Here is a 23,237-nt window from a genome sequence, read left to right on the forward strand (position 1 = left end):
ACTGACTGGCCTTGAAGAAAGAATTAAGTAAACTCAAGATTAGTGCATATTCATTTGAGATTTATTAACAATTTCAGAAAGCATTTTTATCCAAAAAGTTGATGTAAAAGCTAACAGAAGTGAATATAATGGCTGGATGCCACATTGAGATGAGAACACATGCGCTGTGAGCTGGGAATTTTCTGTACATCAGTAACAGTCACAAGAAAGGGAATACAAAGGCTCATCAGAAAGGGTTACATCAGGAACAGTCACAAGAATGGGAGTACTAAGGCTCATCAGAAAGGGTTACATCAGTAACAGTCACAAGAAAGGGAATACAAAGGCTCATCAGAAAGGGTTACATCAGTAACAGTCACAAGAAAGGGAGTACAAAGGCTCATCAGAAAGGGTTACATCAGTAACAGTCAGAAGAATGGGAGTACTAAGGCTCATCAGAAAGGGTTACATCAGGAACAGTCACAAGAAAGGGAATACAAAGGCTCATCAGAAAGGGTTACATCAGTAACAGTCACAAGAAAGGGAGTACAAAGGCTCATCAGAAAGGGTTACATCAGTAACAGTCACAAGAATGGGAGTACTAAGGCTCATCAGAAAGGGTTACATCAGTAACAGTCACAAGAAAGGGAGTACAAAGGCTCATCAGAAAGGGTTACATCAGTAACAGTCTCAAGAAAGGGAGTACTAAGGCTCATCAGAAAGGGTTACATCAGTAACAGTCACAAGAAAGGGAGTACTAAGGCTCATCAGAAAGGGTTACATCAGTAACAGTCACAAGAAAGGGAATACAAAGGCTCATCAGAAAGGGTTACATCAGTAACAGTCACAAGAAAGGGAGTACAAAGGCTCATCAGAAAGGGTTACATCAGTAACAGTCACAAGAAAGGGAGTACTAAGGCTCATCAGAAAGGGTTACATCAGTAACAGTCACAAGAAAGGGAATACAAAGGCTCATCAGAAAGGGGAGGCAACCATTCTGAGTAAGGAACTAATAAAAGCAAAACAAATGGGGCTTCAAACAACTGGGAAGCTACAAATTCTTCCAACCACAACCATCTCAAAGATATCAAAGTAAAAAGGAAAATCCATCAATAATTGTCTCAGTTACACGCTGATAAACTGAAGTAATCTCACTGTTAGAGTCAGCAACAGGACAGATTGTAGATTGGGAATTCAGAGACCTTGATAAGCAGATCAGGAAAATCAAGGGGGTCCACAATTCATTCACTTAACCTGGAAAAGAGAGATAAAGCAATGACGCAGATATTTATGATCAGGGACTTTCAGACTTAATGTTTATTCAATGGCACACTTAGAGATTTCACAAAACATATTGGGCTGCTTGGCGTGAGAAAGATGTGATTATTCTCACCTTCACCAGAGTGACGGCAGCGCTGTAGAAAATACTCAGGAAGAACAAGGTGATGAAAGTGGAAGCAGTTGTCCAGATGTTGCTGTTATCATCCTCATAGTCTTCAATCCAAGTGCGATCTATTGAATCTATGAATATAAAGTCGTGAGAACGCATTTAGATTGTTTATTGATCCAGATCGATCTATCTGCATCCAAGTCATGTAATTAGAGACCATTACATCTTCATAAAGCAGTCAGGTATTTCTCAAGTGTGACTCTTATCTGTATCTATTAGTGCATTATTGACTCTCAGCAAGAAATTACAAATACTAACTGCACATGTTCTTTCTTCATTGTCCATGTCAGAACGTTTTAAATTATTTTTCTTTCAATCTATTATTTAAGGATATTATTATTTGAGGAATGCTGATAACTAATGATTATTTTAATTGAATCATTATATTTTAAATATAGGCTGTGACAGCACTTTAGTTGAAAATTGTGGCCATCACTGAATAAAAGTTCAAATGTGGTTCTCATCTTTATGTATTGGTGACCAATTGCTTGGCAAATCATGAATATAAGTGACATCACAGTCAGGACATTGCTTCATATTTTTGTTTGTAGGATCTGTATATTTAGGAATAAGTGTTTGTCCATGTGTCCCTTAATTTATTTGATCTACTGCTTGGTGTGTTTGGTTTTCCTTCAATGTTTGTGTATGTGGTTATGAGAGTCTCTGACTTCACTCTTGCCCATGTTGGAGTCTGTGCGTGAATAAACATATTCCTGTTCCTTTACTGCTGGTGTGCTCATGTGTTTGTGTACCTAAATTTTGGTCTTTTCACATTGTGTCAGCATCATCATGCTAATATGCTACTTCATTGCTGCCTATGCTTATCTTGTAATTTTTTTGTGAGTGTTCACTTTTCATTAGTGCTATCTAAAATGTGTGGTTATGTGTCTGTTTCAGATCCTACCTACATTAGGTTATTTTCATGTTTATGCTTAATAAATGTTAGCATGCAATGTTATGTTTTGATGGATGTTTATCTTTATATGATGATGTTTGCTTGTGTGACAATCTTTCCCAAACCATCTCCTGAGAAGCTTGTTTGTGTTACTGTTTGTGGATGCTTGCTGATGCTTGTGCCCATTATCCTTATTTAATCAACACCCCTCTATTTGTTGATCTATGCACTTGTGTGTCTGCATGTGAGACTCTGAATTTGTGTGTACGTGTGATATTGTATCCATGCTGATCAATGCGGTTTAAAAATAACGAATTAAGCTGCCTCTGTCATTGTATGTTTGTGATTCTGAAAATGGGAAAATTATGATATTAATATTTATCTCTGTGCACTTACGTGCCTGTGTGAGTTGACAAGTGGGAGGACATTTTTCGGAATTTGTATCGGTGTTCATGCGTGTATGTCTGTACGCATTGTGCTGTATGAATGTAAATGTATTTGTGTGTCACCGTGTGTCTATGTTTCTCATGGTTATGTGTGAGTACCCCTGTTCATTTGTGCAAATGATTTTCATTCGGTGTATGTGAGTTTTTGTATGAGCTTAGAGAGTGTTCAAGTGCCACTTGCATGTGTGGCTCTGTGTGAGTATGCATGTGTGACATCTTATCTATATGCACATTTGAGTGTGCACATAAATATGTGTCTTTAGGTGAGAGCTCGTATATGTGTCATTACGAGTGTATTTGTGATCATCTCTCTGTATCTGTTCTTATACCAGACTGCAATTTTTATTATTCTAATTTATTGTTCTAATTTTAATGGATTGCCCATAATTAGATCTGACCTTGGTGTTGTAGGAAACATTTCCCATCGTCATGGAGAGATAAGTGTTTTATGAGCAACACTTCTGTTGCAGTGATAGAATTTCTGTCTCTGAGAGAAAAGTCTTGAGCTCAAATCCCCACTGCCCCAGAGATAACATTTCTGAATATATTTATTAGAAAATGTCGACTTGTGTTCTGTATGTGAAACAAAATGATATCAGGTATTCGAATACCAGAATTGATCCCATGTGCTCCAGAAAACTGAGACAAACCTATGGAATTCAAACTGGGACGATGCAAACACCAGTTTTGGATTATGGGAATCAATGTTAATCATTTGTTAACAGAGCCAAGCATGTCCAACATGCTTCAAAGGTATTATTTTGGAGGGAAATGTTAAATCTTTGGACAGTAAGCAAGACGCTGACAGTTCCTGTTAGCAACTGGGTTACATTACAGAGGACATCTTCCATGAAAACTCTTCACAGGGAGCAAGAGGACAGACCATTCATCATTCCCCTCCCCTCTGCTTCACGACAACTTATCTGTTGATTCTCTTTGGTGTGAAAGTGAAGATACATTCTGTCAACTCATGCGCTGGTGCAAGTTCCCCAGAAACAAAGGTTACATTCAAACTGTTCTGCACTATTTACGATTGGTATGTTCCAATCAAATTTAATTTTTACGTGTCTTAAATTTACATTTCCAATTGGTGCAATGTGGCAGTTTAAAACTGACATGAATTTTGTAAGAGTGTCCAATCGGGGGAATCAAGAACACCAAGTTCAAAACTCGTGCTCTACCCTTGACATAAAATGGACATTGTCAGATTTTGTCACAAAGGGATTTAGGATGGATAAGGTATTTGGCGGAATCCTGCAATGAGTGAGCTTTACTCTGTCTCTAACCCAGGGTGTATCTGAGCAGAGAACATTAACTGCACAAGACACTTGTCCTAGACCTGTTAATAATCCACTTTAACTACACAGATGGAATGGAAGTCAGGGTGGGAAACAATTAATTCAGTATTTAACTCACAACTGGAGGGAAAAAAAAACACTTCTATTACTTCTGTTGAATTATTAAATGCAACTTTGAGATTTTTATTGACATGAATTAACAGTGTCCATCAGTGCAAGCGAAATGTTTACAAAACTTGGTTTACCGCTGGATTTATCGACTGTTCTGTTGATGATCTTCAGTGGAATCGCTTCATGTCCCACCACACAGGAGTAAGAAGCACCGCTGGCCCACTCCTCCGCTGTAATGGATAACAGGCTGTACATGAAGAAGGAGATGTTGTCACTCTCCGCCATCACCTCAGTGTTCTTGTAGTTACTGGGATTCACCGGCTTGTCATTGTTTGTCCACTTGACGAAGATCTCTCGGGGGGAGAAACCTCTCACTAAACAGGTGAGGGAGAGAAACCTCTGAGCGGAGATTTCTTCTGTTGGTGGCAGGAGGACTGACACTGATGGCTCCAGTGGATTAATCACTGCAAAATATTTGAGACAAATATAAATCAACCAAAAAATGCTGAACCAATATCACAATTTCACTAAATATTAAAATATGCCATGTTTAATTTGGGATTTATTCACTTCCGTTTACTAAAGGAGCAGAATGGTAGACATTCTGTCCAGTAAAAAAGGTCGAGTTTAATGTGAAAGTTGCCTCCATGTTTCCAGCCCACAACAAGGACATTCTGTCCAACTGTCATTGCTGATGGTGACGTCACAACCCAGGCTTCTTCCCACTTTATCTGACTGAATCAGAATACAATATCCTTTGGTCCATCTTTTTCTTAATCAGCTACCCAGCTATCCTGCCTTCAGATGCATCATTAATACTCCCAATGGTGTTTGTTCATTACCAATCACAGCCTGACATTGATGTAACTGGATCTGGATTACACATGGGATCCTTTGTGTTTTAATCTCACCGCTCACCTTTCTCCTTGTGGATGGAGTCTCTCAGCGGAGTCGGTAGATTCTGATGGTACACCACACATTCAAAAGTAACGCCACTCAGCCAGGCTTCAGTAGAAATGTCTAATTTGCTGATCACGCTGTCGGGATTCTGTCCAGGCTGGTCAGCAATCTCTGTTTTCAGAGGCTTCTTTTCTTGTTTCCAGGTCACGTTGACTCCAGAAGGAAAATTGGACACAACGCAGGTTAACGTCACCGTCGCCTCCAGTAAGACTTGTTCTACTGGCGGTGGGAGGATTTTAACGGTGTTAGGGTGGCACTCGGTATCTTCTATGAAACAAAAATCAAAGTTAATGAAAAATGCCCCTTTATGATACAAACAGTCAATCCTCAGATTACTTCTTCACAGGGTGAAGACACCACCTTCAAAATGGCAACTCCAACTATTGCTGAAACGATGCTTACTGTTGTTGATGTATTTTGATTTGTGAAAGCATTTGTGATTACCTATAACATACCCTGTGTAAGTACTCCTAAAGAACACTGGCTTTGTAACAAGTGAAACCTGAAAAAAAATAAAATAATCGAAGATACCATCATGTAACCCATGGAATTACCTTTCTTTCAGAGTCTGTCTCTCACTTAACACCATCTATTGATACTTGTGACAAGAGTAATCTCAATATAATGAGTTCATTTCCATGTTCATAACCCTTAGGTGCAAATGCTGCTGGTCATGCTGACTGCCAAATCACATCCTACATTTTAGACAAATTATAATAAATAATAATTATTCTCTTTGCAGAGTTCTAAAGTGTTACAGGAGCGGTGAACAGCCATGGAAATTCTGTTCATTATATTTAACGTGATCAAAAATACTTTGCGTTATTGGTGTGATGTCATTCTCTACTTTATGTCATTGTTCCTCGTGAGCTGTGTTTGGAGTAGATCGGAAAACAAGACATTGAGTACAGTATTGGATATCGAGAAGGACACCCATCTCCTTAAGTCTTTCCCTCCATTCAGTTTGTTCGTAACTGGTCTGTACTTTCACTTTATTTACCAAGGTGCGTTTTTTAATTTCTTCATAGAGCAGGGGAGAAAAAAACAAACAAAAGCGTCTTAAATTAATCTACAAACGCGATGGAAATGTGCACTAGTTTTATAGACATCCACTACTCACTGTGTAAACATCACTACCCCAAACCAGGCTAAATCAGCCTGTCTCGAGTTCCTAGTTCATTCATCCCTATTGGACCGTTCTTACCAGAATTTATTCTCCTGCCTCATCCACTAATTACAGAGAGCATCTTAAAGAAGCTCATTGAGATCACGTTTATCCCAGTTGATGTGATACCCACTTGGTCTGGGGTCTGATCCCATAAGTGAAGTTAAGGAGTTCAGTACCAGATAAAAATCGATGTCGTACAATGTCCAAGACCAACAGGTCATTCCTGAGCAGGGAATGAAGCATTGAACGCATTTTGATTTATTTTCAAGTAAGGGTCACTGCATATTTTAACCACATCTTTTTGAGACCACAACATCATAAGATAGAGGATCAGAATAAGGCTGTACGGCCAATCCAGAGTTTAGATCAGAATGATGCTGGAAAAGCACAGCAGGTCAGGCAGCATCCGACGAGCAGGAAAATCGATGTTTCGGGCTACAGCCATTCTACTGTCTTCTCTAAACAAGAGCCGATCTATCTCTGGATTGAATACACACAATGGCCTGGCCTCCACAGCCCTCTGCAGCAACACGTTCCACAGCCTCATCACCCTCTGGCTGAAGACATTTCTCCCCACATCTCAGTTCGAAACGGTGCCCCTTTGACCCTGAGATTGTGCCCTTGGGTCCTAGTCTGGCCTACCAGTCAAAACATCTATTCCACGTTCACTCGACCTCAGTCTCTCAGTATTTTCTATGTTTCAATCAGATATCTCTCCAATATCCCCCCTCCACCCCCAAGCTTATCCTTGAAGCGGCCCTCTGAACGCCTCTCCCAGCATGGTCAGGCAATAAACTATTTAACAAAGCTCACTGTCTATATATCTATCTTCAACAGAGAGGAAACATGCTTTTCTGACTTGCCAAAATGTTGAGTCATGAGCGATGCTAATGTAACACTCAAACTGAAATGCAATATGTGGCATGTTGGGAAACGAGAAGCTGTACCGTACTGTTTACTACGCCTGATAAATGAGCGTGTTTGATTCACATCAGAGTTCAGAATGATTTGTAGCTCTCTCAGTGTGTGTCTCTTACCCTGGAGTGCGGTGATGTTTTTACTTTGAATGTTCTCTCCATGAGTGACCTGGCAGGTATAGACTGCGCTGTTGAACCATTCACCATAAGGGACCATCAGCCGACTCATCACTGAGAAGTTCCCGTTTGCCTCACACACAGGAGACGTGAAGAAGCCAGAATCCAAGGGTCGGCCATTTTTCAACCAACTCACGGAGATTGACTTCGGATGGAAATCGATGATTGAACAGACGACGGTTGCAAACTTGCTGCTTGTGATTTCTTCACTGGAGCTCACGGTTAGGAGAAGAGTTGGTGGGAGAATACCTAGATCAATAGGAAACACATCGCATAAATTATCTGACGAATTTCAGAACAAATACAATCAGTTCTCATATATCAAGGTTTCTTGTGGTTAATTGATAGAAGAATCATAATTGTGCAGAGTGCTGGAGAAGCTGGGATCCACACAGAAAGATCAGCAGGACAATGTGAAAGGCTAAAATTATAGGGCACAGCAAGGGAGTCAAGGAGGCATAGAAACTATAGGCCGGTAACATCAAAAGGGAGATAGCAATGTTGGATGGTATTCGTTTTAATGACAGAGTCTGATGAACAAGGCAGACAAATTACCGGCATAAATGAGGAAATGATGCGGTTGCTATCACGGAGACATATTGAGAGTCAGGCAGGAGTGGGCTATTCAATATTCCAGGATTTAGTGCCTTCAGGCGAGACAGGCAAAGATGGAAAAGGATGAGGGCTGGGGGTGTGCAATGCAGAATGTTGCTTCTGTCGCAATTCTGACAAGAGTATTTTAGGCTGTAAAGAGAAATGAAACCATGGATACCTCCTCGAACAAAGGCAAATGGACAGTACTTCAAAACCAAAATACAGCAAACATAACTACTGGGAGAGCACGATAGACCTTACTATCGGTCCAAAAGAGCAAGTGAACATACATGGGCAAATTTCAGAGAAATGTAAATTAAATAGGGGAATGAGAAAAGAGGTTTTTAACTTCCTCAGCTTAGGCTTGGATATTCATTTTGTCAAAAATTTAGAGGGAGCAGAATTCTGAAAATGCCCCCAGGAGAATATTTTAACAAAGTATGTGTTTAATATTGAGAATTTTAATCCAGACCTTGCAAGAGAGGGGTGAATCTGGACTTAACTTTAGGGAATGAAGTCGACCCAGTGGGTAAAACCTCAATGGTGGAGCACTGTGCAGACAGTGATCGTAAATCAGTTGGATTTCAGATTGTACTGTAAAGGAATAGAAATTGGCCCAAAGTTCTGAAAAAGGGAAGGACAATTTTAGTAAGATCAGGTAATGACTTGACCAGAGTGGACGAGAAGCTGACACTTATTGGTAAATCTGAGTCAGAGCAGTGTGACACATTTAAGAGAGAGATAAGAAAATCACAGGGAGGACATTTCCCAGGAAGCCACTGAGTGGGACCAAGAATGCAGTGGGCTCGAGACATTGACAATGAAGAGTAGGGAGATGATACTGGAACTTAATAGAACACTGGTTAGGCCATACTGAAGCGTTGTATGCATGTTATCAAAGGAATGTGATTACACTGAAGGCAGTATTGATGAGATTTGCCAGGATCTTGCCTGGGTTGGAGGGTTTCAGTTATGAAACTAGTTTAGATACACAGGGGTTTTCCTGGGAGCAGAGGAGAATTAGGGAGAAGATTATCATGATGTCTCGAATTATTTTAGGCATAGACAGGGTCAACTGGATGAAACCTTTCCCCTTGATGGAGAGATCAATGCCTCAGGGGCACAGGGTGAAGGTAAGGCCAGGAGCTTCCAAGTGGATCTCAGGGGAAAACAAAATCAAACAGAGGGTGGTGTTAGCCTGGAGCTCAGCACCTATAAGTCATGTAGAGACTGAGCCCCTCATAATAGGTATGAAGTATTGCGATGCATCCTTGCAAGGGCAAGTCACACAAGGCAATGGATCAGCTGCTGGCACATGAGACTGGAATAGTTAGGTGGCTGTTATTGATAGGCGTGAACTGGATGGATCAAAGGGCCTTTTTCCTGTGCTGTATAAGGTGATTCTGTGAAAACGGTTATAAATAATGCCTTGTTCATATTAATCCCAGATGCTCTGTTTATCTCAGTTCCCACAACACGTACCTGAACATGGCATTTCTTTGCTCTTGTGTGACCCGCTGTGTTGAACCTCACAGTAGATTTTGCTGGGGCAATCTGCCGCTGACCCGGGCAGGGTTAACTGGCTGCTCAGGGTGTAGGTTCCCTTCTTGTTTCTCACTGATGGGTAAGTCTTAAATCCATTCGTGATTAACTCCCCACCTTTCTTCCAGGTTACCTTGGTGACGTCAGGGGAATAGTCCATCGCCAAACAACCAAAGGTCGCAGAACCAGTGTCGTGCTCCTGACAGGAGGAGACCAGGCCATAAAGCGTGGGGGGAGATGGTGTCTCTACAATAGAATGACCAATTGAGCAAGTTAGTTTCTGTTCATTTGACCTTATCAGTTACTCAAATGTATCCTCAGCTGTAAACGTTTGCCAGTCTGCTCCCACAGAGTCTACAGCATAACGGGAGTTTATTTTTGTTTCCTACCAGTTACTGATCACGATCATTTGTTCCTTCTTTAGAAACATGCCCTCGACCTTGACCATTGCCATATAATTTAGGAAGAAGAACATTCTGATCCCACCCCAGTAACTTTGAAGATCTCACCAACTGACACTTTCACTGGATTGCTGTGAAGAGCAAAGACATTTCACAAAATACAAACCAAGGAAATGCAGATTCATCGAAATTCTACAGTGTGTGCAAACAGGCCATTTGGCCCAACAAGTCCACACCCACCCTCTGAAAAGTAACCCATCCAGACCTATTCCCCTACCCTATTATGCTACAGTTAACCCTGACTCATGCACCTAACCTCCCAATCACTGAACACAACATTTGCAATTCCCCCAGCTTGCACATCTTTGGACTGTGGGAGGAAACGCACACAGACATGGGGAGAAAGTGCCAACTCCACACAGACAGTCACCCAAGGCTGGAATGGACCCCGAGTCCCTGGCACTGTGAGGCAGCAGCGCTAACCACGGAACCAGCGTGCTGTCCCACGAGGTACCGTGCTGCTGGAAATACCCAACCGCTGGCAGTACCCCCGGAGAGAAATCAGAGTGAATCATAGAACATAGAACATTACAGTGCAATACAGGCCCTTTGGCCCTCGATGTTGCGCCACCCTGTCATACTAATCTGAAGCCCATCCCACCTACGTCTGTATGCCTAGGTAAAAACAATGACTACAGATGCTGGAAATCCGATTCTGGATTAGTGGTGCTGGAAGAGCACAGCAGTTCAGGCAGCATCCAAGCCTGTCCAATGATGACTTAATCTTGGCGAATCTACTACCATTGCAGGCAAAGCATTCCATTCCCTTACTACTCAATGAGTAAAGAAACTACCTCTGACATCTGTCTTATACCTATCTCCCCTCACTTTAAAGTTGTGTCCCCTCGTGTTTGCTGGAAATCAGGTCCAGTGAGCCTTCCTCACTTATCAATGCAAGGCAGAATGTTCTCTCTGGGAGGAAGGTCACTGCAGCAGCAGCACAGGCAGGAGCTGAGCACTGGGACAGGGAGGAGGGCTGTCACGGCTGAACTCAGGCCAATTGTCTGGAAGTTGAAACATCTAATTTACAATTATCTGAATTCTGGAGGCCTCTGAAAAATGGAGGACCATTAAGGTTCAGAGACTTTGGAGTGTTACAGCTGAGTATTTACGTAAATATGATTTGAGAAATGAACTGGTAATGTTTAACTTTAATAACTATCAAATTGACACACAGTTCACCACCAAACCTCATCTTTCAGACTAACCACTGCACTTACTCTGTCTAGACCTAAATGTCCACTCACATTGACAAACCCTACCCATTCATGCCCGGAACACACAACCCCTATCACACAAAACACATCCAAGGCAATCCATATTGGTAGTATAGCTGAGAAGAGAGATCTCGGTGTCTATGTACATAGATCCCTAAAAGTTGCCAGCCAGTTTGATAAGAGTTATTTAGAAGGCATACTTTATGTTGGCTTTCATCAATAGAGGGACTGAGTTTCAGAACCACGAGGTTAGGCTGCAGCTGTACAAAACTCTGGTGTGGCAGCACTTGGGAGTATTGTGTACTGTTCTGGTCACCACATTATAGAGAGAATGTGGAAGCTTTGGAAGAGATCAGAGGAGGTTTACCAGGATGTTGTCTGGTATGGACGGAAGGTTTAATGAGGAAAGGATGAGGGTCTTGAGACTGTTTTTGTTTGAGAGAAGAAGGTTGAGAGGTGACTTAATTGAGACATAAAAGATAAACAGAGGGTGGACAGTGAAAGTCTTTTTCCTTGAATAGTGATGGCTAGCAGGAGAGGACATAGATGATAGATGTCAGAGGTTGTTTCTTTACTCAGAGAGGAGTAGGGGCATGGAGCGCACTGCCTGCAACAATAGTACACTCGCCAACTTTAAGGGCATTTAAAGGTCATTGGATAAATATATGGATGAAAATGGAATAGTATAGGACAGATAGGCTTCAGATTAGTTCCACAGGTCAGCGCAACATTGAGGGCTGAAGGGCCTGTACTGCACTGTAATGTTCAATATTCTATATTCCAGATGGACATATGATCTCAATTCCTTTCACTCATTTACATTCCTGCCACCCTGCACCTGGCCCATGGTGAATCTGGCCCTGACTGGACCTGGCACCATCATTTTCACAACCTCTGACAAAAGCCCACTACCCAAGACATGACCTCAGCCCTTGATCACTGACCTTACATCTTACCCAAATCAACCTGTGCACATTGCATCCTCGCTCCTTTCGCATCTGTGCTTTACAACCTACCATTTTGCCAGACTCCGAGCTTTGCATTTTGACAACACGTCCACCTGTCACTTCATTACAGTGACCTTCCACCCTGAAACATCCTGACACTCTGCCCACCTCTGCACTAACCAGCCTGGCATCCTTCCCACCTCTCTATAAACCTGTCTGGCAAAGACAGACCTCCTGCATTTCAGCTCAAAGTACCCCTCACCTACCAAGCACAATTCGAACAAATTATCCTGTGACCATTACCATTTACCTTGATGCCACTTTGCCTGACAGAGTGCATGCAAGCTTACCCAGCAGCCAGCCAACACCTCACAGCCTACCAGCCCAAACTCTCCCACATGCCCAATCTAGCCCCTCACTTGCTCACCACCTTCCAACTTTGAGCCTGCTCCAACATAAAGTCAGAGAGTCATAAAGTCGTACAGCACAGAAACAGTTCCTTTGGTCCAGCTCATCCATGCTGACCAGAGTTCCCAAATTAAAGTCATTCCACTTGCCTGCCTTTGACCCATATCCATCCAGACATATCCTGTTCCTTTAGCTGTTCAAATGTCTTCTAAATGTTGGACCTATCTCTGCATTTACCACTTCCTCTGGCAGTTCATTCCAATGTTTTGGACAGTTACAACACGAAGCCCTAACTCCTGCACTCAGTGCCCTGACCAATGAAGGTACATATGCAAAACACCTTCAACACACTAGGTACTTGAGACAACGCTTTCAAGAATCTATGAGTCTGAACCCTCAGGTTCCTCAGTGTTCAACATCACTGTCCAATGCCCTACCATTAACCCTGTAAGACTCTATGAGTCTGGACCCTCAGGGCCCTGTGTTTAAACATCACTATCCAATGCCCTACCATTAACCCTGTAAGACTCTATGAGTCTGGACCCTCAGGGCCCTGTGTTTAAACATCACTATCCAGTGCCCTACCATTAACCCTGTAAGACTCTATGAGTCTGGACCCTCAAGGCCCTGTGTTTAAACATCACTATCCAGTGCCCTACCATTAACCCTGTAAGACTCTATGAGTCTGGACCCTCAAGGCCCTGTGTTTAAACATCACTATCCAATGCCCTACCATTAACCCTGTAAGTTGTGACCTGATTTATCTTCTCAAAAAGCAACATGTCGTATTCATTTAAATTAAACTCCATCTGCCACTCCTCAGCCCATTGGCCCAGCTGATCAAGATCTCATTGTACGTTTAGATAACTTTCACTGCCAATTATACCACCAATGTTGGCATTACATGCAAACTTACAAACCTACAAACCATGTCCCATTCAATGTTTTCATGGCTTTCAACCAATATTGTAGCCTGTTTCCCTTTCTCCCACATATCTGTAGCACTTTTTTAAAGATTGAAGGAATCTATCTCCTTATTGAAATCATTTAATGTTTTATCCTCAATCAATTTCTGTGGTGGAGAATTCCAAAGGTTCACCATTCTTTTGCTGAATAGTAAACAATCAGGTTCAATGTTATCGAGTGTTGGGAAGATTGGTGAGCAGCAAGATTAATGATGATCCCATGAATGGAATAGCCTTCTAGAGGGGCCAAGGTGCCTTCTTCAGCTTCCATTTTGCATGCTGTCATGTCTCTTCGGCAGCATGTTCCAAAATTGTGACCCTTGAGGATAAGGGCGCACATGTATGTAAATGCTTCTCCTGAAAGCTTTCCTCCAAATCAGACTTCAACTTGACTCTCAACTATTTCCCTGCCCGTTTCCTCTTCCTCAATCACAGCCATGGGACTCACTTCCTAACAGCGCTGTGAATGTGCTAATACCACACCAACTTCAGCAATTCAAATAGACTGATGACAACTGGTTTCTCAAGGCAATATAAAAAGTCTGACACTTCCACACCGGTCTAGAGATTCAAACAACCACTGGAAGAATTGTAAATAATTTGAGGCACTTGTGTGTCTACACAAGATGACATGGTTTCCTTTTGTGTGATTTGACTGTGTTTTCACTAAAGGAACAGAGCTATTTCTTAATCATATAATAGGAATCAAGCATCCCTCATTTTTAGCAAGGCAATCACACATTATATTTCTTTATTCCAGGGAAGTATAGTGTTAACTGAATGAAATATGATGATTGGGATGTTTCAATTGGAAATAGTCAGAGATTTAAAGTTTACTTTCATGAGCAATTAATTCCAGCCTCATTGTTTCACAGTACTTTGTTTACTGAATCAGTAAATCTGGGATAGTTTTTGCTTGTTAATCAAAGGTGTTAAAGAGTTTTAGCCAAAGGGAGACCTGCGGATTTAGCTCACAGATGCTCCATGATCTAAGTAAGTGGTGGAACAGCTCGAGGGGCTGAGTGCCCTCCTCTTGCTCCTACCTTCCTATCATTGTGTCATTCATTAAACTAGCACTGGCGGTGAACACTTTTTATTAAAATATTTCAACAAATTAATTATTTCACTCATGCTTTAAAAAGAATTCTGTTGAGTATTTGGAACGAGATCATTGACATTCTCTATTTGAGTGATCAAAATAACTTCCACCCAATTACAGCAGCCACTGCACCCTGGAGTGGGTTGTTACTTCATAATAGTTTCTTGTGAAACTACAGCTCGAGATCAGGGTGCTCAAATTCAATGATTCTCTGATCTTTCATATCTCTGAACATTCGCAATTTGTTCAAATGCATCTTTTCTCTGAAGAACGTGTTTAATCGAACAGAACTTTTTTCAATGAAACAACAAACTTTAAATGCTAGAAAACCAAAATAAAAGACAGAAATTTCTGAAGAAACTCAGCAGGTCTAGCAGCTCCTGTGGAGAGAAGGCAAGGTTAACCTTTCACATCCAGAGACCCCCTCTTCACCAAATTGTTTTCATGTTTTTGACACAAGAGCTCACACCTGTTGAGATAAACAGCGATTACGTTGGCTTGACTCCTGCTGGAGAAAGGATTCTTAGCAGAGGGACTGGATGGTCGGAGATAGCAATTGAAGACCATCTGAAAAGCTATCTCCATCTGCTGCAAGTATTGGATTCAGCGGAACTCCCACCGTACTGAACAATCAAATTCAGCTACAGCACTGGTTTAATATAAAGTAAAAACAGCCGAAGGATCATCTCATCAAATGTGCTTCGAAAATGATTCAATCTGGATTAGTTATAAATTATATTGTTAGAACAGCAAGTCAAAAGCTGGGATTTCTTTGAGCACTTACTCCATTAACACCATCTAGCAATGCCCAAAGGCTTGTGAACAAATATTGATCTGGAAAAAGCTGCTAACTGCCAAAATTCTGTTTAATATCTAAGAGACACAAGTCAGGACAGCGATCGAATAGATTTCACTGGCCTCTGTGAGTGGAATTCCAACAAACACCCAAACATCTCAATCTGCTTTCTTGCACTGAAGTAACCTGATAAGAGATGGTGTTACATACCTCTCTAACAGGTTGTAAGTGAACACAGGCCACCTGGCACAGAATCAGGAACACTACTACAACATCACAACAGACCTGAACACAATGAGCTCGACACTATCACAGAGAACACAGCCCACCTGTTTGACAGTACATAAACCATGTTAGTTATTAACACCTTCCAACAACCAGGAATTGTTCCAGAATGTTTGTACAATGAAAGTAACATTTCAACATTTATCCAAGAATACTTTGATAGCAGCTCCAAATTGTTCAAACTCTATGGGAACTACAGAGGAATAAAACTAGGAATTGTATTGCCATCAATTCACTGTCACTGGATTCCAACCTCGAACCCCCTTCCTCTTTCCCCTGTGAATGTTGCTGCACCAGCTGGTCTACTTAGTCTGAAAAAGATTAAAATGTTTTGAAGTGTAATATGACCGTTGCCAGTGACATTAAAAGCTGATAACAGGTTTTCAAATAATAAGATGCAAAAATTCTGATTCTACATTGTGCCACGAAACATGTCCTGCATAACTGAGGCACAAAGAAAGTATACAGCATATTTCCATCTGCCTCGCTCAATCAAATATCTCTTGTTGCCAACAACCAATTTCAAAACTCTTGCTATCTGCCTTTTGTTCCTGAAACGTTCGTTCTGATTGGAACAACTTAGTCAGGGCTCTCAATTCTGAGGTACCTAATCAAATATTGTATTTCTGGCTGATAAAAATGGTTTTGAAGCGCGAGATGAAATTGAACTGTCTGAGATTCAGGGATCCGAATTGGACAATTTACAAATGGTCAGGACCGTTGACAAGTTAGTCAGAGATAGCACTGAAACAAACTGTACAACAGACTTAATCCTAGAGGATACATTGCTCAACTCCTCACGTCAAATATATTCACTGTACTTGAACATTCATCAGAGGAACTAACCAGTGGATTAATGTGAACGAGAATGTGTTCACAATGAACATAAATAACCACTGAGTTAATAAACTTAATAAGTCATTGTATTTAATAAAATGATTGAGGTGGGAAATATCGCCAATTAAAGCACAGATCCGGAGGCAATGGATTATTCTCTAAATTATTTTTACATTTTTTTTCAGATTAGATTACTTACAGTGTGGAAACAGGCCCTTCGGCCCAACAAGTCCACACCGCCCCGCCGAAGCGTAACCCACCCATACCCCTACATCTACATCTACCCCTTACCTAACACTACGGGCAATTTAGCATGGCCAATTCACCTGACCTGCACATCTTTGGACTGTGGGAGGAAACCGGAGCACCCGGAGGAAACCCACGCAGACACGGGGAGAATGTGCAAACTCCACACAGTCAGTCGCCTGAGGCGGGAATTGAACCCGGGTCTCCGGCGCTGCGAGGCAGCAGTGCTAACCACTGTGCCACCGTGCCGCCCAAAACGTTCCTTGAACTGGGGAGATTTTGCATGCACTGCATAAAGTCAATACTGCATTTCAGTGTGGAAAGCATTTCTGTTGAAGGAATCAGGGCAAGGTCATTTTCTTGTTTACTGCTTTTAATGAACGAAAATGTTTAAAAAGGTATGAATTGAAAACATGCTTCTGTCTGGAGTTGCCCGCTTTAACAGATGTCTAAGTAAATGTGGGCACTGCTGCCTCACAGATCCAGGTACCCAGGCTCGGTTCCAGCCTTGGGTGACTGCCGATGTGGAGTTTACACAATCTCCCCTGTGTCTGTCTGGGTTTCATCCCACAATCCAAAGATGTGCAGGTCAGGTGAACTGGTCATGCTATATTGTCCATAGTGTTAGGTGCATTAGTCAGGGGTAAATATAGGGTAGGGGAATGGGTCTGGGTGGGTTACTCTTCAGACGGTCGGTGTGGACTTGTTGGGGTGTGGACCCCAACTCGGTGACTCGGTGTGGACATACTGCAGGAAATCTAATCTAAACGATTGTAACACTTAACAAATGTGAGCAGATTCCTTTGGATCGCTACATTGCAATAAATCAGTCAAGTATATTAATTAAAATAAATATTACTCTATTTTCAGTGTCTGAATAAACAATGTGCTCCGTTATCCTCTAGTTCATGTCTTCTGCAAATTTGTGAACTCTGCATACGTCTGAACACATCGATATAAAATGAATTCTCTGTGTTTGCAGCAAGTACTCCCATGGTTTTAAGAGTAGAGTTCCTACAGTATGGAAACAGGCCATTTGGCCCAACAATTCCACACTGACCCTCTGAACAGTAAGTAGCCCAACCAGACCCATTCCCCCTAATTTATATTTACCCCTGACTAATGCACTCTAACCTAGTCATCCCTGAACACTATGGCTGTGCTAAATTGCACAAATCACCTGACCTGCGCATCTTTTGGACTGTGGTAGGAAACCAGAGCGCCCGAAGGAAACCCACGCAGACACAGGGAGAATGTGCAAACTCTACACAGGCAGTCACCAGAGGGTGGAATCGAATTTGGGATCCTGACGCTGTGAGGCAGCAGTGCCAACCACTGAGCCACCATGCTGCCCTGCGAGTTCATGGGTGAATTATTTTAATTAATCCAAAATTTGTCCTTGGTCACATAATTCACTATAGCAGTTGTTTCCGAAAGAATGACTCTTCAGTTGATATTTTTTTGTAAAATGTAACTATTTAATTAAAATGCACAGATTGGGAACACATAAAGCACTGTGCAGATTAAATAATTCAGTTAATGTTTTATTTTTATTCTGCAAATCCAGTTTAAATCAGGGACATAACAATGAATTAACTCAAGTTACGTATGAAACTGATCAAAGCAGTGAAACTGATCTGTTCTTCATAGAATTGTGCAGAATTTCCAAATGATCTTTGCCAATGATCTTTTCCAGTCAGAAAAATATGTATGTAGTGTACAGCGGAATTGAAAGGTGTTTCTTGATCAATTATAACACTGTCATGGCATTTTTGCTCAAGAGCAAGAACTATTAGAACATTAGATTTTTGAAATGCTATTTATATTTCTCTATGACTTGTAAACTGTTTAAAGACAGACCTTGTGATTGAACTAGATAGTGGAGTTCTGAATTTGGATTGGAAAGCATGGATTAGATTAATCCTTAATTATTACTTTTAAGTAAAAATGGCGCCTGTAGGTATCTGTTTTCCCTTCATTTCTAAAACCTTTGCGATTTGCCTTTCACTTAATAATAGGCTTTATGAAATTTCAACTCGCATGCTGATTGCATTGAATGAGGAACCTGGAGCGGTTCACTGTCACCAACCGTGTTAACATTGCAAAAACAATGTTGAAACCAGAAACGGTTTCCCAAATATAACACATTTAATGTTACCCAAGCACAGTCCTTCCTCAACAGATGAACGATCACCAGATCACAACATGGTGTGTTTGCAGCAGAACTGGCTCTGCAAACATTTTCAACAGAACCAAGAACATGATGTAACCTCACACAAAAAAACAAACTGAAGTCTAACAAAGCTGCTCAGAATCAAGCAAACTAATGATTAAATTGAATAGAAATAACAAGTCATAACAGCAACCTTGTTTGTGAGGGGACTTAACACTTAAAGCTGTAACATTTCTGGCAACAGTTCAATTTATTTCCAACCTGCACACCCTTCTTGATCATGACAATCCTGTGCAGCACACAGTAGAGCGGTTGAAGGCATATATTGATTAATCACTTCATGGTCAAAACAAAATTACTGAATGGACAAATATTATCGCATTATAATTTTAAGTTAGTTTCAATTACATAATCTGTTCAATTCTGCAGTTTCAGATTTTAGTCCCAAATTTTATTTTGAATGAGGCTACTCAAAACAAAATTCAGTTAGCTTCCAATTAGAACTGAGTTCTTTTTTTAAAAATTCAATGCATTAAAAACTTATTTTTTTCATTTCTCACACTTCTGGGTTTCTGCCTTAAGTTGGTTTTCAGACGGTTACAAATGGATGTAATGTTTTCAATCAAGCAGAGAAAAATGTGTCATATAAGTTGAACAAATGCAGAAATGATTCATGAAAAACAATAGAACTTCACAAATATTGGTAATGAACAGTAATCCAGAGAGACAATCTCCTCACCAGAAAGAAAACACCAATTACAGAAAGCATGAAAACGCTGATCAATTCCACAAATTGAATAAGAATTCAATCAACTCAATTCAACAGAATCAAGGAAAATAAAATCAGAATCCAATCAACTCAAAACAACAGATTTGAATGAAACATAATCAGAATACAACCAATTCACTTCAACAGAATCAAATAAAACAATTTCAAATACCAATCAACACACTTCAACAAAACCAAGTAAAAACAAAGCCAAAATCCAATCAACTCAATTCAACAGAATCAAGTAAAACAACTCAGAATCTAATCAACAAATTGCAATATAGCACCGCAAGAAAATTTTATGACAGTTTCTAACCTGCTTGTCATCAACAAAATAAATGAGAAAATATAATCATGGTCAGAACATATATTCAAGAAATGAATAATGATATTTTAGCATATTTTAATCATGTTTGGTAATGTCTCAAACATCTTTGAATTCTTAGCGTTTGTTGTTGACAATAAAACTCACAGTCAGTGTGTCACTGACATTAAACATTATTTATAGCTGACTGTTTAAGAGACAATAGTGCTTCAAGTAACCCAACCACACAGAATGCCCATCTGATCAAAAAAAAAGAGATACACGGAGCAACTGACGCCATCATCACCATTTTAGCTATTTGCTGAGCCTTAACTGAAGTCTATAATCAGTCTGAACAAAAATCAATCCGAACCAAACCAAACTCAGCACAGAATCTGAGTTTCATTTAATTCAGAAATTAGTCACATGAATAGAAAGTTTTTAAAAAGTTACGAAGAAAGTTCATAGTTCTTACCTGAAGTCACTGTCACCATGGTCCCTTGGCCCCAGTAATCAAGATAGTCACAGTGTTACATTCTCTGGACTGGGTCACACAATAACTAGCTCTGCATAAAACAAATCAAAAATTTACCATCATTTTAAATTTTCAGAACCACAGGCAAAAATAAAGTCACAATAAATCTTCATCACATAATTGCGCTAGTGAATTCTGATCATTCTTGATAAATTTTAATACTGTTTTATACTTCACAGAGTAACACATGAGCTGATTCTCAAAATCCCCAAATGGTGTATCGATAATTACCCAACACTTTTACAAATTAAATAGTGATACTGGCATTAAACCCCACAGAATTAATACTGCACTGCAAGTTAAGACGATTTGAAGAAGTAATCACTGACTAGTTTCAAACAATGGAGGCTGAATAGGTTTTTGTATTGATCATAATTGCAGTGTCACTCCAGTTATATCACTGTGAGACATGTTGTGTCAAATACTATGACAGACTGTAAACTGTAAAATGCAGATAATTTCTTCACTTCCTGGAAAGCAGTGATTCAGACTCCTCTAAGAATGATTTGGTGCATTATTTCTGCTTTTACTCTTCATTGTATTTTGAAAACTTGGAATACTTTTCCAGGTTTGGTCTGCATTTAACTTGACAATCAACACGAAGAAGGTAGAAAAAAATTATACATTTGTACAAACTAGCACGACTGGATTGTGTTTAAATTGCATCTCACATTATTTCTCGCTCCTGCTATGGTAGAAATCACCAATTTGAGATAATCACTTGTCAGTGGTTATTGTATGAGGATGTCGCTGTGCACAACACTGTGACCCACTGTAGTATCTTGCACAGTAATAGATGGCGGTGTCTTCGATCTTCAGGTTCCCCATGTCCAACGCGAAAATGTTGTTTGAATTGTCTTTGGACGCAGTAAATCGATTCTTAATCGCTGGTGCATAGTTACTGCTGGATGAACTATAGTACCACAGCAGCCACTCCAGACCCTGTCCGGGAACCTGTCGGACCCAGCTCATGTAGCTGCTGCTAAGATCGAAGCCGCTGGTTTTACAGGTCAGTTTCAGGCTGCCTCCGGGACGGCCAGTCTCTGCCTCTGGCTGAGTCAACACAATCTCCGACTGGACACCTTTAAAAAAGAAAACAAATAAACCATGAGCATTAATGCTGATGAAATCATGCCTGCGGTAGACTAACATTGAGACAGTGACAAAGACAGACTTCAACAAAAAACACTCACATGATAAGAAAGTAAGGAATAAACTGAGAAAAATTGTCGACACAATCATTCTGATAACTTGTGGGAAGCGGTTCTGTCAAGATCGTTCTAAACAGAGCCGACCCAGGAGTGTTGAATTACGGTCTAGTGCCCAGGATTTATATGGCCATCGGAAAGGGGCAGGATCACAGCTTCCGCCTGTTGGTTTCCTGCTGGAGGCTCAGACTAGATCCTGGTCTCAGCTTGTACAGCCCGAACACATGGGATCATGTATTTACGAGGTTACGCTGAAACATGGACATATACACATCTTGGGATATTTATTTTGCTGAATAGCTTCTTTGGGAGTGTTTTTATTTAAATGGTGGAAGTAAAATTGAGTAGCTTCAGGTGTGTTTCACATGATAGTTGTAAGTATTTTGTTTAAAAAAAACAAATTCATTCGGATGTTAGCTCCCTTTATTTCTACATTAATTCACAAGCAGATAAAACTAAAATCAAAGTTCAAACATATTACCAGCTAGTAAAACAATTGAGCTTGTTTTCCCAGGACACTGCCAGTCTCTGTCCCACTACAAAATAACATGTAATTCATACTAAACATTTCAAAATTCAATTTAGACAACTGAACTTAGAGCTTGTCCAAAGTGATTATATTTAGAATATTCAATTAGAAGTTAACTCCCTTTAATTCTACATTCCACCACAAGCAGATAAAGCTAAAAAGAACTTCAATAATATATTAACCAACAAAATTAGTGACTTTATTTTTGCTGTCAAAGTCGCTCTCACTTTACAAAATAACATACCATTTCTAATCTGCGTTTCTAAATTCAGTTTAGGCAACCTAATATGGAGCATGTCTAAAGTGATTATGTTCAGAATGTGAGTGTGTGTCACTAAACAGTTTGGACTCGGAGATTAAAAGCACCTCCTTACATTGCAGAATGTCTCTCCCTGCATCTTTTTTTTCAAATTGCTCCGACCCTAAAATGCATAGTAAAGGAAAGCTGTGTGCCTGAGAAACAAAAAAATGAGTTGGCAGTGATACATAACACCTAGGTAAACTTTTGAAAGAGCATCTAATGAACTAGAACAGGACAGTCCATACGTCCATATCTAACAGTCTGGGTGCATCAGGAATGTTTGATTAAATTAGAGAGTATTACAATAATCATTACCACGGATGGAGGTTATAAACAGTACATGTCTCTGCTCACTGATAGCTCTGACAGGGGCAGATAACTCATAAAAATCAGTAAAAATTCGCTGTTACACTCAGTTTTAATGAGATGCATGAATCCGAGAATGGTGTAACAAGTGATGTGAGTTTGAACCAATTCAAGTTTGCTAATTTACTTTGAGATGATAACAAATGTTACTGCAATGTGGGATTTTGGATCCATTAACTTCATATTCAGGAGCTTTAAAGATACTCAATAAACAGGCTGAACTAACCAGAACGTCACTGCATTCAATGTCCTGT

At 40.4% G+C, this 23,237-nt stretch overlaps 1 gene segment (V, D, J or C); it reads right to left on the reverse strand.

Annotated features, from left to right (window-relative positions):
- Window positions 1-976: 976 nt before the first annotated feature.
- On the reverse strand, window positions 977-21,892 carry LOC140487732 (Ig heavy chain C region, membrane-bound form-like). The segment is given in 9 exon segments: window positions 977-1,233; window positions 1,373-1,500; window positions 4,314-4,643; window positions 5,098-5,406; window positions 7,345-7,650; window positions 9,478-9,783; window positions 20,520-20,610; window positions 21,251-21,661; window positions 21,773-21,892. Coding segments are annotated over 7 exon segments (1,407 nt in total).
- Between the last annotated feature and the right edge of the window lie 1,345 nt (window positions 21,893-23,237).

The sequence above is a fragment of the Chiloscyllium punctatum genome, chromosome 17, assembly GCF_047496795.1.
Source record: "Chiloscyllium punctatum isolate Juve2018m chromosome 17, sChiPun1.3, whole genome shotgun sequence".
NCBI classification, from domain to species: Eukaryota; Metazoa; Chordata; class Chondrichthyes; order Orectolobiformes; family Hemiscylliidae; genus Chiloscyllium; species Chiloscyllium punctatum.